The sequence below is a fragment of the Giraffa tippelskirchi genome, chromosome 7 (genome assembly GCF_054371585.1).
Source record: "Giraffa tippelskirchi isolate mGirTip1 chromosome 7, T2T-mGirTip1v1.2.pri, whole genome shotgun sequence".
NCBI lineage: Eukaryota > Metazoa > Chordata > Mammalia > Artiodactyla > Giraffidae > Giraffa > Giraffa tippelskirchi.
The window spans coordinates 47,431,050-47,447,243 of NC_137281.1; the positions used below are offsets into that span (position 1 = coordinate 47,431,050).

Sequence of the window (16,194 nt, forward strand, 5' to 3'; positions counted from 1 at the left end):
GGGGAAGCCAACTGAATCCAAACAGCGTCTGTAGTTGAGTTGATGGTCACATCCCCGTGCCCCCGTGTTGGTTTCTGCGTTTCTACCAATTTACTGATGTCCTGGAAGATGAACATACAAAAACTCAGAACTATCTTTGCAACTGTTTTGTAAATCTAAAAGTATTCCAAAAGAAAAAAAAAAATGTATATGATTAAAAAAAAAGGGGGGGAGGGGCCAAAGGTGAAAGCAATAGGTGTGGGGAGGGGAGAGCGCAAGTGCAGGCAGAGGGTAGGAGTGCAGAGGCAGGGCCAGGAGCCCATTTTAGACCCCGTGGGTAGAGCTGCATGGGTTTGAGCGCCAGAAGCTGAGAGGCGTGTCGGCTCTCGTTCTCCACACTTTGATGGCGGAGATGAAGGTTAAGATTTTAAGAACGAGCAGTTGGCCTCCATCCAGCCCCGGTTGGGCTCTCCTCACCTGGCAGGCAGGAAGGAGGACTGTTCTGGTGCCCATCTGTTTTCAGAACAGTTGAGCAAACAATCATTTACAGGTTTCCATGGACACCTGAGGACACTGGGTGGCTGACGCTAGGGATCACAAACAATCCTTTCCCACAGTCTTTCCACTCCCCTGGGGCCCCAGAGCTCGGGCCGGGCCTTCCCCTGTGTCCTATATGTGTGAAGACCGGCAGGCCCATCTGACCTCGGTTCACCCTGTAAAATGACCCCAAAGCTGGCAGGGAAGTCCCTCTTAAAAACACAACTTCTGGGAATTCCAGGAAGTCCAATGGTTAGGACCCTGAGCCGCCAAAGCTGATGCTGGGGGCCCAGGTTTGACCCCTGGTCCAGGAACTAAGATCCCACAAGCCACACAGTGCAGTCAAAAAAAGCTACGCTGCTCCTAACATTATTTTCTTGGGCTCCAAAATCACTGCAGATGGTGACTGCAGCCATGAAATTAAAAGACGCTTACTCCTTGGAAGGAAAGTTATGACCAACCTAGACAGCATATTAAAAGGCAGAGACATTACTTTGCCAACAAAGGTCTATCTAGTCAAAGCTATGGTTTTTCCAGTAGTCATGTATGGATGTGAGTGTTGGACCATAAAGAAAGCTGAGCATTGAAGAATTGATGCTTTTGAACTGTGGTGTTGGAGAAGACTCGTGAGAATCCCTTGGACTGCAAGGAGATCAAACCAGTCAATCTTAAAAGAAATCAGTCGTGAACAGTCATTGGAAGGGCTGATGCTGAAGCTCCAATACTTTGGCCACCTGATGCGAAGAACTGACTCATTGGAAAAGACCCTGATGCTGGGAAAGATTGAAGGCAGGAGGAGAAGGGGACAACAGAGGATGAGATGGTTGGATGGCATCACTGACTCGATGGACATGAATTTGAGCAAGCTCTGGGTGTTGGTGATGGACAGGGAAGTCTGGCATGCTGCAGTCCATGGGGTCGCAGAGTCGGACACGACTGAGAGACTGAACTGAACTGAATGCTCCTCCCAGCTTCTACGCCATCTGTGTGCCCCACGGGAGCCTCAGGCCCTCCCTATCCCTGGGTGCCTTTGCAGGCTGGGGGTTGTGAGGGTGTGTGCCGTGGGGTGAGCTCACCCCTCAGATCCCTTTCGCCTTGTGGGGACTGTGTCCACAGCCCATGTCCAGGGCCTGGCTCCTGGCCATGGGAGCTGGTGACCCACTGGGACCACAGAGCTGCTCCTCAACCCTAAGGGGGCCCCATCTGCTCTCACTGAGCCCAGATCTCTCAGTCTTTGCCCACCTCCTGTCCTTCAGTCCCTGGCCCAGGGGAAGGTCGGTTGTCTCTGGCTCTGTGATGGCCAAGAGGTGCCTAGCTTTGGACCAAAGTGGTCTGGTGCTCAGACAAAACAGGACACCCCCTTCTGCTTTTAAGAATATCGTCACCAAGTCATTATTATTATCTCCAAGAAATGCTGACAGCAGACACTTCGATGCCTCCTCTTGTCAAGGGTCAGAAGTAAGGAGGAGCTGGGGCATGGAGAAGATGCCTGCTTCACATCGTACCTGGTAATTTTCTTTTTCCGTACTATGGGGCATGAGAGATCTTAGTTTCCTGACCAGGGATTGAACCCATGTCCTGTGCAGTGAAAGCTCAGAGTCTTAAATACTGGACCGCCAGTGCCTGGTAATTTTTAACGTGGTAAGTCTGGTGACCAGGTTTTCTCTCTTTTTTGCTTGTTCTCTTATTATTATTACTAAACATATACCAATGTGAACACTTCCTTGTGTGCTGTGGGTGGAGCTGACTTTCTTGTGGTGTGCCTGTAATCCCTGCTCACCGGTCCAGGCTGGGAGTGAAGTTTCCATGTCTTTATCAGAGATATCCCAGGAAGACGAGGTCTCCTGCCAGCCAGAAAGCAACTGTTAGTGTCGAATGCACAGCAGTTGGTTGGCAAGTGGGTTATAGTGACACCGTGAGCCTTAGTGCCACATGCTCAAGCCTGTGGGTTCAAGTCTGTGTCCCAGAGAGAGCACCCTAAACCTACCTTCTGGGAGGTGGGGATTGGCTCGCGAGACCCCACCCACAGTACCCTGACTTCTTCACAGCATTGCTCCTACAGGTTTGCTTCTCTTTTTTGGATGAATGGAGGGTAACATTAAATACACTGGGCCCCCTGGTGGCTCAGATGGTAAAGAATCTGCCTGAAATGCTGGAGATGCAGGTTTGATCCCTGGATTGGGAGCATCCCTTGGGGAAGGAAATGGCAACCCACTCCAGTATTCCTGCCTGGAGAATTCCATGGCCTGAGGAGCCTGGCGGGATACAGTCCACAGGGCCCCAAAAAGTCGGGCATAACTGAGCGACTTTCGCTTTCTTTTTATGTATTTTCTTTTAAATACATTACTGTAGGGGAACAAAATTTGCCACCCAAAATGTCTCTGGCCTGCAAATCACTTCACATTGAAGACAATCAAAGCCCTAAAAGCCTCAGGAAGAAACTATGACCTTTCCCCAACAGCCCGAAGGATTTAGATAGAGGGCTTATTCCCAAATGTCTACAAGAATATGGTTGGGTGGGGTGGGGGACTCAGCGGGGCCTGTGATCAGAGTCCACTCCATGTCCCATTGTCTCTGCTGGCCCAGCAAACAGTCCAGGAGAATTATCTTCCTCTCGTTGGATGTCCCAAACCACTCCACTCATCATCCTATTTTGTCTGTAGCTGAAAATGGTATTTAAGGTGAGGGTTTTGGCCATTTTGGTGAGTTGTGCAGTTTTCTTAGATCTCTCCTATGTACACATGTTATTAAACTTTGATCTTTCTCCTGTTAATCTGATTCATAGACCAGCCAGAAGAACCTAGAAGTTGTAGAGGAAAATGTCTTCCCCAACATTATTCATGTAAAAATATGCAACACCTCCTTACCAGCCTTGGGTGTTAGTGTCCTGGGTCTGGGGCATTCTGATTGGTGTGTGGGGGTGTTTCCCAGGTGCTGTAACCTGTGTTTCCCTGATGACATGTGATACGGAGCATCTGCATTATTTATAAAACTGTTAGTTGATGGTGTCATCCTGGAGAGAGGTTATTTGAGAGGCTGGGATGGTAGATATTTCAGTGGGATTTAAGGGCTTGGAGTGGAGTCTTGCTTCAGAGGGAGGGTCCAGGTGGCAGGGGAACACAGGGGCCTTGCACAATTTCACAGCAATGTCACTGGGATTTGCTTTGATCAGCCTCCACCTGAAACCATGTTCCTCAGGTTGGGACTTGAACCCATGGGGCTGGGACTCAAACTGTTGCAGGAAAGGGGACCCCTTCTGGAGCTGGAGAGCGAGCTCTTGTCTAACACTGGGAAATGAATTGTTCAAGGAGACACATGTGCTGACAAAGCAAGAGACTTTATTGGGAAGGATGCCCCGGCAGGAAGTAGCAGGGTAAGGGAATCCAGGAGAACTGCTCTGCCACGTGACTCACAGTCTCAGGATTTATGGTGATAGGAGTAGTTTCCGGGTTTTCTTTGGCCAATCACTCTGATTCAGGGTCCTTCCTGGTGGCGCACACATTGCTCAGCCAAGATGGACGCCAGCAAGTAGGATTCTGGGAGATGGTTGGACACATGGCGACTCCTTTCGACTTTTCCTGAACTCTTTTGGTTGGTGATGGCTAATTAGTTCCACGTTCCTTACCAGGACCTCCTGTCATAAAATAACTCATGCAAATGGTTATTATGGTGCCTGTCAGGGTGGGAGGTTTCAGTCAGTGTGTCCCCCTGACAGAACCTGGCCAAATCCCACTGTCTTCTGAGATCATTCACCTGGTTTTAAGACTTAATGATGCTCAGGTTTTGATGTCTCCTTGGAGAAAGAGTCCAGTGAGAGACAAAGTCTTAGGTAAGGAGTGGATTTATTTAGAGAGAAACACATTCTGCAGACAAGAGTGGGAGCCATTGCAGACTGGCCTCCAAATATGGTGGTGTTAACTTTTATAAATAATTTAATAGGCCAATGAGCGGGAGGATTATTCCAACTATTTTGGAGAAGAGGCAGAGATTCCCAAGAATTGGGCCACCACTCACTTGTTGGTCTTTGACAGTCAGCTTTGGAACTGTCACAGGGCCTGTGGGTGTGTCATTTACTGGCGTGTTACAGTGAGCATATAAGGAGGCCCAGGATCTAGTGGAAGTCAGCTGGTCCACCATCTTGGACCCATTTGGTTCTAATCAGCTTATGTTGTGTCCTCAGACTCGGTCATTCTTTCAAAGGTTGCACCCTGCCCCTGCCCTCCTGCTTCACACCCATTTCCCCGAATAATCTATTTTTTCATTTTTACTCAGCCACGGGGGCTTCCCAGGTGGCTCAGTGGTAAAGAATCCACACATCAGTGCAGGAAATGCAGGTTCAATCCCTGGGTCAGGAAGATTCCCTGGAGGAGATCATGGCAACCCACTCCAGTATTCCTGCTTGGAGAATCCTATGGACAGAGGAGCCTGGTGGGCTACGATCCATAGGGTCTCAAAGAGTCGGACGTGACTGAAGCAACTTAGCACACACACATATTTTCACTTTCAGCATTGGCAGTGCTTGCAGGGCCCATCGAGGTGGAATTTCTCTCTGCCCACCCCAGGCCTTCCTTCTCAGGCCAGAGCAAAAAATACTAAGGAAGGAAGAGGGGTGGAGAGAGAAAGGGAAAGAGAGAAGAAAGGGAGGAAGGGAGAGTAAAGAAAAAAGTCTCCTGCCGCTTCAGTTCTATGGGGATCAAGCCTTTGGCAGTTGCCCACCAACAGAGCTGGGTGGGGGTGGCAGGAATCCGGTGGAGAAAAACAGGAAGTGCTCTGTGTTGTGGATGCAGGCCTCCCAGACAGTTCAGTTACCTATCTAAGGAAAATCTTCAATGACCCTAGATTCTCGCATCTTTTCCTACACAGAAAAGCACAGTAAAACCATTAACTTGAGGTGGCTATCCTTTGTGATTAGCCACAGTCTTTGTGTGCTTGATTACATGTTTTCCCCAGTAAAAAAGTTATTATATATCCTGACCCCTCCCTTACCTCTTTGGAACAGTTCCTCAGAGCCCTGTGAGAGAGAGGAGTGTAGTCCTCATGGAGGTCCCCGAGAAAAACTTTCTTTTTATTTTTTAAATTATGAAAGTATGGTAACACATTTACAGGAGACTTGGGAACTACAGAAAAAAGTTACGTGTAGTTCTACTATATATTACAGTTATTTTTTTAAGTAGGTGAATTAAGATTTTTAGTTGAAGTTTGAATATCAAACTCTCAAAATTGATAGAATGAACACAGAAAAGTAGAAGGATATAGTAGACCTTAAAAGCACTATGAACCAATTCAACATAGCTAAGATTTATACAATTTTCACACAACAGCAAGATACAAATTCTATTCAGGTGCCTGTAGACTATAGACCAGGAGACACTGGAACATGTGCAGGGACGTAAAGCAAGGTGCAAAAATTTCATGGTCTAAAGGTGTTGAAATCATACAGAGTCTGTTCCATTATCACTGTGGAATTATGTTAGAAATCAATATCAAAAGATAAGTGAAAATAACCCACATATTTTCAAATGCAATGTGACATTTACCAAGAGATTTTTGATTTAGTCGTTGAAAATCTCAATAAAGTTAAAAGACTGTAAAAACACAGAGGGTGATTGCAAAGAATAAAGCATCTGAGAAATGAACGTCAAGGATACTTTAAAAACTCCATGTTTTTGGAAATAAAACTTAACTGACAACTTTTATGTTGTGTCTTTTACTTTCAGTCAACAGAAGGGAGGAAGAAAAAACAGCAAGTATGCAGATGACACCACCCGCATGGCAGAAAGTGAAGAAGAACTAAAGAGTCTCTTGATGAAAGTGAAAGAAAAGAGTGAAAAAGCTGGCTTAAAACTCAACATTTAGAAAACTAAGATCATGGTATCCGGTCCCATCACTTCATGGCAAATAGATGGGGAAACATGGAAACGGTGAGAGACTTTATTTCTTGGGTTCCAAAATCACTGAAGATGGTGACTGCAGCCATGAAATTAGAAGACGCTCGCTCCTTGGAAGAAAAGCTATGACAATCCTAGACAGCATATTAAAAAGCAGAGACATTACTTTGCCAACAAAGGTCCATCTAGTCAAAGCTATGGTTTTTCCAGTAGTCATGCGTGGATGTGAGAGTTGGACAATAAAGAAAGCTGAGCACTGAAGAAATGATGCTTTTGAACTATGGTGATGGGGAAGACTCTTGAGGGTCCCTTGGACAGCAAGGGGATCCAACCAGTCCATCCTAAAGGAAATCAGTCCTGAATATTCACTGGAAGGACTGATGCTGAAGCTGAAACTCCAATACTTTGGCCATCTGATGCGAAGAGCCAACTCATTAGAAAAGACCCTGATGCTGGGAAAGATTGAAGGCAGGAGGAGAAGGGGATGACAGAGGATGAGATGGCTGGATGGCATCACCAACTCGAAGGACATGAGTTTGAGCAAGCTCTGGGAGTTGGTGATGGACAGGAAGCCTGGTGTGCTACAGTGCATGGGGTTGGAAAGAGTTGGACATGACTGAGCGACTGAACTGAACTGAACTGATGAGATAGGAATTGGGATGACAGCTGACCCCGGATCCCTTAGAGGGGATGTTAAGGAGCAGAGTTAAAAGTTTGCAATGTGAGGATCAAGCTTGCCATCAAAGCTGCTTCACAGGGTGGGTAGGATGGGCATCTTATTCAAAGGGCCCTACATCCCATTTACTCACTGGCCCTACATTCCTCTCTAATAGATTTTTCTTGATCTTCATTTTTATCTCCCTTGAGTTTTGGTTTCAAATGTGTGTGGCTCTCCATCTTTGGGAACGAATGGTCTACATACAGGTTGTTACTCTGAAATACTTAACCAACTGAAACATACCCTCACTCTGACCATGCTGGACAAACGTTCTCTGCATCAAGTTGTACTGTCATTTGAGGAGTTTTATTCATTCACTGTTTATTCATAATTTATTAACGTTTAACACAGAGAGCAACATTTTTGTCCTGGGGATTCAAAGAGGAATAAGATACAGCCTGAGCAGACTGACATCTAGTGGACGAAAGAGACAGTACACAGTTGACTGATGCAATAAGCTCTTAAGTATCCTCATACGGTTTGAGGAAACGCGTTAAAGGAAAATCTTGATTTTCTCGGAAATCAGAGAACACGAACACTACTCTTTCCACGCCTTTGAAATACCAGGAAATACGTAATCAATTCTCCTATCCAGTTTCTAAATGCCTCTAACAATATTCCAACCCTCAGGTAGGTTTTGATGTAGAAGCAGTCTTTGTTTCATTTTCATATTTTCTATTAATTGCATCATTCACAAATGTGGCCCAGCATGGGAGGATGCGCCCACAATGTGGGTTTCGGAGCTTCGTTTCCATGAAGGGTTTTAGAAAATGGCCTCCTCCCAGATGGAGAAGGTACTCAGAACAGTCCTTCTGGACAATTAGGAGGGTTAGTGAGTGCCATCTGTTTTCAAAACCTGGCAGCTGAAACTTAAGGGGCTACAGCTATGAACCCTGAGCATGAGTTGTTGACTGTGAGATGGTCAGGCTTGAAAGCTGAGCTGGTTCCTGGGTCAGGGAGGATTAAAGGGCCAGAGACTCAGAATTGTTGTGAGGGTGATATTGTTGTTGCTGACACTAAGTCGTGTCCAGCTTTTTGCAATCCCATGGACTGTAGTCCGCCAGGCTCCTTCTGTCCATGGGATTTCCCAGGCAAGAATACTGGAGTGGGTTGTCATTTCCTTCTCCAGGGACTCAGGGATCGAACCCACAACTCCTGCATTGGCAGTGGGATTCTTTACCATTGCACCACTTGGGAAGCCCATGTGATGTTATAGGGATTTAAAAACTCAAAGAACCACCGATATCGCCAACTATCTGGTCAAGGAGTTTTACCTTTTTAAAAACAAATTTAACCTTAGGAACAGATGTGCAGTTTCACAGACTGCATGTCCTCTAGGCTGGTGCCTCCGAACCCCAAGTGCAGGGGAGCTGGCTGCAGACTGCATCTGGGTAGGTTTAGGGGATACAGCGACTGGTAAACAGATGCACGGCTGCAGGCTCACAGGGCAGTGTGCAAGGTCCTCAGCTTCCTCACACCCTGCTTGCTCCCAGACTTGCCGTGATGCTGCAGTTAGCATAGTTGCATGGCTCTGCCTTCTGTTCCTTTTCCTGCACTATTGCCTGGCAACAGCAAAAATGAAGGAGGCCCTGCCCTTGAGAGCCAAGCAGTTGAGTGAAACTACAACATGGAGCTTTACTTTTCTAAATTAATTCATTATTTACTTTTGGCTGTGCTGGATGCTGGGTTTTCATTGCTGCATGTGGGTTTTCTCTAGTTGCAGTGATCAGGGGCTGCCCTCTAGTTGCATCTGTGTAGGCTTCTCATTGTGGTGGTTTCTCTTGTTGCAGAGCATGGGCTCTAGAGTGAGGGCTCAGTAGCTGTGACACATGGGCTTAGTTGCCCCACAGCATGTAATCTTCCCAGACCAGGGATCGAACCTGTGTCCCCTGCATTGGCAGGTGGATTCTTAACTGCTGGACCACCAGGGGAGTCCCAGATCTTTGCTTAGTATCAGTCAGCAGGAAATTTCCTCCATGCTAAGCATGTTTGTGAGTGGAAGACTGTGGGTGACTTTGGGGTTTCCTTCATCGTACGTGCCTATATTTTCCAAATTTTAAACTAAGTATATATTAATGACACACTGACAAATACCATTTAAAGACTGAGCAGTGCTGTAGTATGGTAGCCTAGGTTATTTGGACCAATCCTCCTATTCAAATTAGAAAATGATGGATAAACGTTGAGTCTTCTTAATGGCATCGGAAAGCTAAGAAGAAGTCAAGAATCACCAAATGGGAACCTAACAGGAAGTACATATGAAAAAATTGGATAGAGGCTGGGTTCAAGGATGAGTCTCTTCTGGGCACGAGCAGGTATTGCCACACTTTACTTCAGTTCAACAAGCTTGAAGTGCAAGGAGTGCTGTGTTAGTCGCTCAGTGGTTCCGACTCTTTGCAATCCTAGGGACTGTAGCCCGCCAGGCTCCTCTGTCCATGGGGATTCTCCAGGCAAGAATACTGGAGTGGGTTGCCCTCCTCCAGGGGATCTTCCCAACCCAGGGATCGAATCCAGGTCTCCCACATTACAGGCAGATTCTTTACCATCTGAGCCACCAGGGAAGCCTTGAAGTGCAACGAGAGCTCAGCAAATCCTAGGAGGCAGGGGGTGGATCTAAGAGGAGACGCCCTGCAGATGAACAGAGATTCCCTGAGGATCCTGACACAGCAGAAGTAAGCCGGCTGCCCAGAACCCCAGCAACTGGGGAAGTCACCCCAGTGTCAAGCAGGGTGGGAAGGTAAGGTGCCTGAGACACTGTGACCACATCCCAGCCCTTCCTTGGATTTTCAGCCTCAATTTGCATCACCTGGATTGTCCAAAAGACAATCTGGACTGAATGTCACGGGCTGGCAGTGCCCATGGCTGTCTGGCAGCAGCAAAAGCAATTCCCCTTGGGAGAAAGATGCTCTGACTGAAGTCTTCAAAAGTTATTCACAAGCAATTCTTCAAGACAGATGCAGCATCACTGCAGCACAAACGGATTGATATACTTCCTCTAAGGATGAGACACGCTGGAAAATGTCTGCAGGGAACTGAAAGCTATAAAAGTGATCCAGCAGATTTGAGAAAAATAGAACCTTTGAAAATTACTAATCATAATCAAAAGTTATATGGACAAATTAGATTTGATGGGGTTCAGCAAACAATTCATGAATCAGTAGGAGGAATTTTCCAGAAGGAGGGATTATCCAGAAGAAGTGCAGCACAGAGGGACAAACAGAGGGAAAGCGAGGAAACAAAGAGAGGTTACGAAAGCCAAAGGAAAGGAGAAGGGAGCCCCAGAAGAGAAAGAAGCAACAGCATCTTCTGAAGGGAGGGCGACAGAGAAATCCTGGACCCGGTAAGGCTGCCATGCTTGGCTTCATGGGGACCAACCATTTCCAAGCAAGGTGAATAAAAAGAAATAAACAAACATATCTTAGTGAAACAGCAGGATAATAGAGAGGAAGGTAAAATAAACAGCGGTTAGAGAAAAAGAAAACTACTTTCCAGAAGGATCTTTAGAACATCTCCAAATATCTGGAAACAAACTAACACACTTCTAAGCAACCCAAGGGCCAAAGAAGAAATCAAAAAGGGAATTAGGAAGTATCTCGAGCGGAATGAAAATCCAAGCACAAATATTAAATTTTGTATGATGCAGCTGAAACAGAATTAGAGGGAAATGAAGAGCTCTCAAATCAATGAATTGAATTACAAATAAATAACAAGGAGATCTCCAAATGTTTGGAAATTAAACACTTGAATCCCAGAAAGGAGAAAATTTTGCTATCAGCCATGATGAAGCAAAGAGTCTGGATTTATCCTTTCACCTCAAATGTCTAGAAAACCGGACAAAACATAGGAAACAAAGGTTTAGAAGTCACTCCTTCCCTTCTCTTCCCTCTTCCCCTTCTCCCCTATCCCCTCATCTGTCCTTATTTCCAGCTTCATTTCACAAAGCATTTGAGGAATGCCATCAAGCTTGTCTCATTAGAACAAAATCTTCTCAAAGCTGGTGGCTGGGTCTTCTGTTTTGTATCTCGTGTCCTGGTACAACATCGCCAAGTTGTAGTAACCACTGAATGTTGTTAAATGAAATGATCATCTGTCAGTCCACAACCATTGTGACCCCGCTTTGCAGTACACAGAATCTCTTAAATTTGTATTTTGCTTTTAATTTCTCTAAGCTTTTGAAAAATTTTATTTCATTTGATTCTCTCAGGAGTTCTGTGCAGTAAGTGGGCAGGTTTAATATGATCACTTTCCAGGTGGTTAAGTACAGAGATCCACTTCATCTGTAGCACACTTGGAACATCTCTGTTACACTGATTGTTCCTGGTGAGGATGATTAGAAGTTAGACACACTGTCAATATTTTTTTCTCTTCTGCATTTCAACTTGAAAACAGCAGAGGGCGCCTGACTACACAAAGGGTACGCTCTAAACGTTAATGATAGGTTAGATTTAAGATTATTCATTAAAGTTTCAAAAATGTGAATTTCACTAAAATAGGACTCTGTACTTCATCTTTCTACTATTTTTGGATTCTGATCTCATTTTAAATGTTCTCTTCTCCTTCTTTTTTGGTAATGAGAGTTTCAACCTCACGTAAATCACCATGACACTATTAATTCCAAGAACCTTCCAATTTAGCTTCAAGATTTTTTCAGATAATTTAAGTATTAAATCTCGCATCTACCAGATCCTTCCAAATCTTCAGTAGGGTATAGGATCCCCCTTTCATAGCTCTTAAGAGGCGACCACTATAATGCATTGCAAACAGACATGCTGTGACTGAAGGGCCATCTTGCTTCAAGTGCCTTGCCTCCAGGTTACCCAGTTCTCAGAAAAGAATCAAGGATTAGGTATGTTCTTAGCCATGATGCACTAGAGGGAATGTAACAATTTCTGAGGGGCAGTATTGAGGCTTTGACCCCTTGTTGCTCACCGTTGAGGGTAATTATGTCTGCAGGCTCAGGGGCCAGTTTCCTGTGAAATTCTGCACTCCCTTCTGACTGACTTCTAGCTGGTTCTTTTCTCTGTCATCTGGAATGTCCTCCAGTTCTCCTACCATCAGTGCTGGGGACAGCAGCAGCCTGAATCCTAGTCTACTCCTGCCCTCATAGTTCCCCTAATTATGTTTTCCTTCCTGAAGACTAGGTTCATGGACAAGGCTTGGAGTTGCTGAAAAAGCACTCCTCCCTGGCTGCTCAGCGATTAATAAATTGATTGGTCCTAAGTTGATTTCGCTACCTATCAGGATTCTTGAACTTCTTTGGCAACCCACTCCAGTATTCTTGCCTGGAGAATCTCATGAACATTGGAGGTTGGTGGGCTACAGTCCATGGGATTGCAGAGTTGGACACGACTGAAATGACTTAGCACAGCACTCATAGTCAACAGAAATTGATAAGAGGCCAGAGAAGAAACTCAGGCAAGGCTTTATTGGGACTTCTGCTGCAGCAGGAGGGAGCGAAACCAAGTAGTGGGTTCCCTTGCTTGCTCCCAGACAGGGGATGGGGCAGGTGAGCTGGTCCCTTATACAGGTGAGGGTAGGGTTGGTCCAGGGGTGGGGGGGGTGGTGGTGGTGACTTGCTCACTCCCCTAGTGGTGCTGTGTGCAAGGTTCATGTACAGTAACCATGCTTTTGTTTCTGACTTCTCAGAAGTGGCAGCTGGGGTTTTTGTCTTTTTGTATCTTGTTCATAATTTGCCCCACCTGTGCATGCATGTGTGGTTATTTTTTAATCCCTTATAGTTTCTTTGCATTTTATTTATGGAGGAGGCATTTGTCCAGGTGCAAGCACTGAGGAAAGGGTCCCAGGTCCCAGCTTGTCTCAATTTCTTTAAGGCTGAGTCTTGTGGTGGTTCACTCACAAAGCAGGAAAGGAGATTATTTCCTCGTTTATGCTTTCCCTTTGCTGCGTGTTTGCTTGTCCTTGTCCTTAATTTGTTCTATTTCCTGAATCCGAGCATGAAATGATACCTTCTAAGCAATGAGAGGCATTTTCACTCTGCTCTGTCCAAACCTTAGTAGTCCACGTACTATACGTGTTTTTTTCGCATTTATTACGGTTAGTAAGCTAGCGGGCAGTTTTGGTTTTCCAGACTTGGAAACTGACTGCTCTTGGAGAGGGGTCATTAGTCCTGCGCCATGATGGAGAAAACAAGTCCCATCACACAGTACATTTGAGGACAGTCACCTAGAAGGCGGATGGGCAGGGCTGTTTTTCTTGCTGAGCACAGTATCCTCAGCCCCTAACAGAATCTAGCGCGTTTTACACCTTCGCTCGGGGTCTGCGAATGGGGTCTGCGAATCCTTTAAGTGCATGACCGTCTCTCCGGGGCAGGAAGCCATAGCAATTATTTAACTTGCACAAGGGTTCGTGCTACCGAGTAAGCCAACTAGGTCACTGTGCACGGTGCTCAGCATTGTTGAACAAACACGGCGGAACCACAGACGCCGCGTACTCGGTACAGCTGAAGGGGGAAGGGCAGGGGCGCGGCCTCGCTACTTCTAGGCGGATACCACCCAGAGCCCGAGGCCCCCAGGCCCGTTTGTATAGTCGGACCATGAAAGACTACGGAAGCAGCCATCCCCAGGCCCAGGCCCCGGCTCCACCACCCGCCCGGAAGCACGCGCGAGGAGAACCGGAAGTGACGCGCTCTCTGCGCGGCCCCAGCACGTATTTCCTGCGCGCCGCGAGTCTCTAGAGTCTCACAGGCGGCTCCGAAAACTCCTTGGACCTGGCGCGATGGGCAAAAAAGGCAAGAAAGAGAAGAAGGGCCGCGGGGCGGAGAAGACGGCCGCTAAAATGGAGAAGAAAGTGTCCAAGCGCTCGCGGAAGGAGGAGGTGAGCGGGCCCGGGGGGCGGGCAGGCTTCTTTCGTCCGGGGTCGCGGGCGTATCCGGGCCCCCCCTGTGAGGGGCGCTGGCGGCGGCCGGGCTGAGCCGGAGCACCTGTGCAATATTTAGTTCTCGGCTTTAAGCAGGGTACGTGGCCCTCAGGGCAGCCCTGAGCAGTGAGCGTCGGTGGAGGGAGTGGAACTGTGGGAAGTTCCATAACGGTTGATGGTGACCAGGGTCTTTCTCTGTGTCTGTCCCTGTCTCCCTGTGTCTCTCCCTTCCTCTCGCTCCCTCCCTTCTTCCTCCCCTACCCTCTTTCTCTTCCCACATCTTTAGCAGGGTCTGCAGATGGGTCAGTGCTGAACTTAGAGGCAAGCGCTCTGTTCCTAATTGACTGTTGCTCAGGGACTCCCTAACCCGGGACAGTTTATAATGGTTAATGAGTGTTTGCTGCCTCCAGGCTTTGTGCTCTCAGGGCTTTCTCACAGCCAGTTGAGTTAGGTAGCTTTGGCGTCTCCATCTGACAGTAAATCAGAAGCTAACAGGTTACACAGGTCAGCTATGAGGTGGCCGGGAGTTGAAATTTGGCCAGACGTCTCACATCCAGAGTTCTTGACCACATACCCATGTCCCTTTTCTTCCTAAGGCATTCTTGTGTCCATTTCGTCATCTATCAAATAATGAGATTGGGATCTTTTCTCTCTCCATCTCCTGTCATTTTTCAGCTGGGTTGCGGGCGGGTGACTAAGCCGGCGGTCTTTAGGGACAACTTAAGAGTTCTACCCAGCACAGAACTCATGTCTCAGATAGCTGGTGACATCTGCACACGGGTGGTGGTCACACATATTGATTCCTTCCCTTCTGCATGGTCCTGCTGAAGCCCCATTTCTTCACCCTGTCTGGGTGACCTACATCTCCTTGACTCTGCCTCCTCAGCAGCTCACTCCCCAAAGGCTTTCAGGGAAGGTTTTTAAAGACAGGGTGAGGGAGGGGGGCTGTCGCAGCATCAGCTCGTGGACATTCTTCTGGTTGGTTGATGGTGAAGTAATTGGGAATGAACGTCATCAACCTTCTGATTCCAGCTGGTCTGGAGTCTCCATCCTTGTGGGCAGCATGCAGTTAACTTCTTCCACCTGCTGGGGGTTTCAGTATCTGCAAAACAGCTCAACGGACATGGCTCAGAATATTATCTGTAGGCCTTGGAGAGGAACTAAAAGTCCTGACTTTAAGGCTAAGTTACTTTTATTTTGTCTTGCTTGACTGTTTTCTGCAATTTCCCACTCTTCTGATTAAATTTATTCTTTGGAACTTGAGAAGGCCTGGGAGGCTAAAGTTTTTCTACAGACAAGAGGCAGGTGGAGGACATGGGGGTGTGTGGTGGGGTGAGGTGGGGTGGTTCTGTCCCGGGAAGACCCCAGAGTCTTGGTTAGAAGACGGCAGGGCCTGTGCTTCTAACGAAAGGGGGCAACCAGGCCTGCTCCCAACCAGAGAGACCATGGTCACCCCTGCTTTCAAGGGATAAGGGCTCAGTGGTTCCTGCTGACCTAGCCTGGTATGCAGCAGTGCCGTGACTGATCCTCGCCCCATGACCGATACAGCAGCTCTCCCTCCAGGCCTGCTTGTTGCAACCACGCCTTCCTCCCACCTTGATCCCGTCTTCCCTCTGCCTTAACGAAGGTAATGACACTGGACTGGGACCTCTGAGCTCATCAAGGTTCCAGTAGTCCCTTGTTCACCTGTCCCTTCCTGGAAAGAGCCAGTGGTTCAGTAACTTGTCTTTAGTACTTAAAGGAGCATGTTTTGCACTTGGGACTTGGAGTCAGCAGATCAGCTGTTACATAGAAGTAACAGGATGACAGGTGTTTCTCTGGACTCTTGTGAGGGTGCAAATTGGTAGAGTCAGTTGGGTCTTAAAGTGTCAGTCCATACAAGAGTGGCACATAAAACATAGCGGTTGCACACATAAAGATTTAGCTTGGAAAAACTACCCCCAGCTCTGCAAAGACACGTCCTCCAACAGCCACGGTAGTATTGCTTGTAAAGTTTTGGAGTTGAGTCAGATGTTCAGCAGCGGCGGAATGGGTGGAGAAGCCATGTGGCGCTGCCACTATGACAGCGAACAGACTCAGGGCATCACACCACTCTTTCAGCAGGATAAAGCAAAGAAACAAGTCTCAAAGGGAATATTCAGTGTGATGACATTTACATGGAATTGGAAAACCTGAGACAGTAATGTGCAGAGACTA

General features: G+C 47.1%; 1 protein-coding gene and 1 long non-coding RNA gene across 7 annotated transcripts in view; both read left to right on the plus strand.

Annotated features, from left to right (window-relative positions):
* The first annotated feature begins 600 nt into the window (after window positions 1-600).
* LOC145514717 (uncharacterized) lies at window positions 601-11,115 on the plus strand. The gene is made up of 3 exons (XR_014060316.1): window positions 601-2,024; window positions 6,234-9,437; window positions 9,529-11,115. It is a non-coding gene; the product is annotated as an uncharacterized LOC145514717 (long non-coding RNA).
* Window positions 11,116-13,797: 2,682 nt separating this feature from the next.
* Window positions 13,798-16,194, plus strand: part of KLHDC4 (kelch domain containing 4) — a 37,288-nt gene continuing 34,891 nt past the window's right edge. For all 6 annotated transcript variants that reach the window (XR_014060315.1, XM_081513353.1, XM_081513349.1 and 3 more), the window contains exon 1: window positions 13,798-13,956. Coding sequence is in view for 3 of the 6 variants with exons in the window: in XM_081513349.1 (XP_081369475.1) it covers window positions 13,858-13,956 (99 nt within the window). In the remaining 3 variants the exon portion in view is untranslated. The remainder of the gene's footprint in view (window positions 13,957-16,194) is intronic.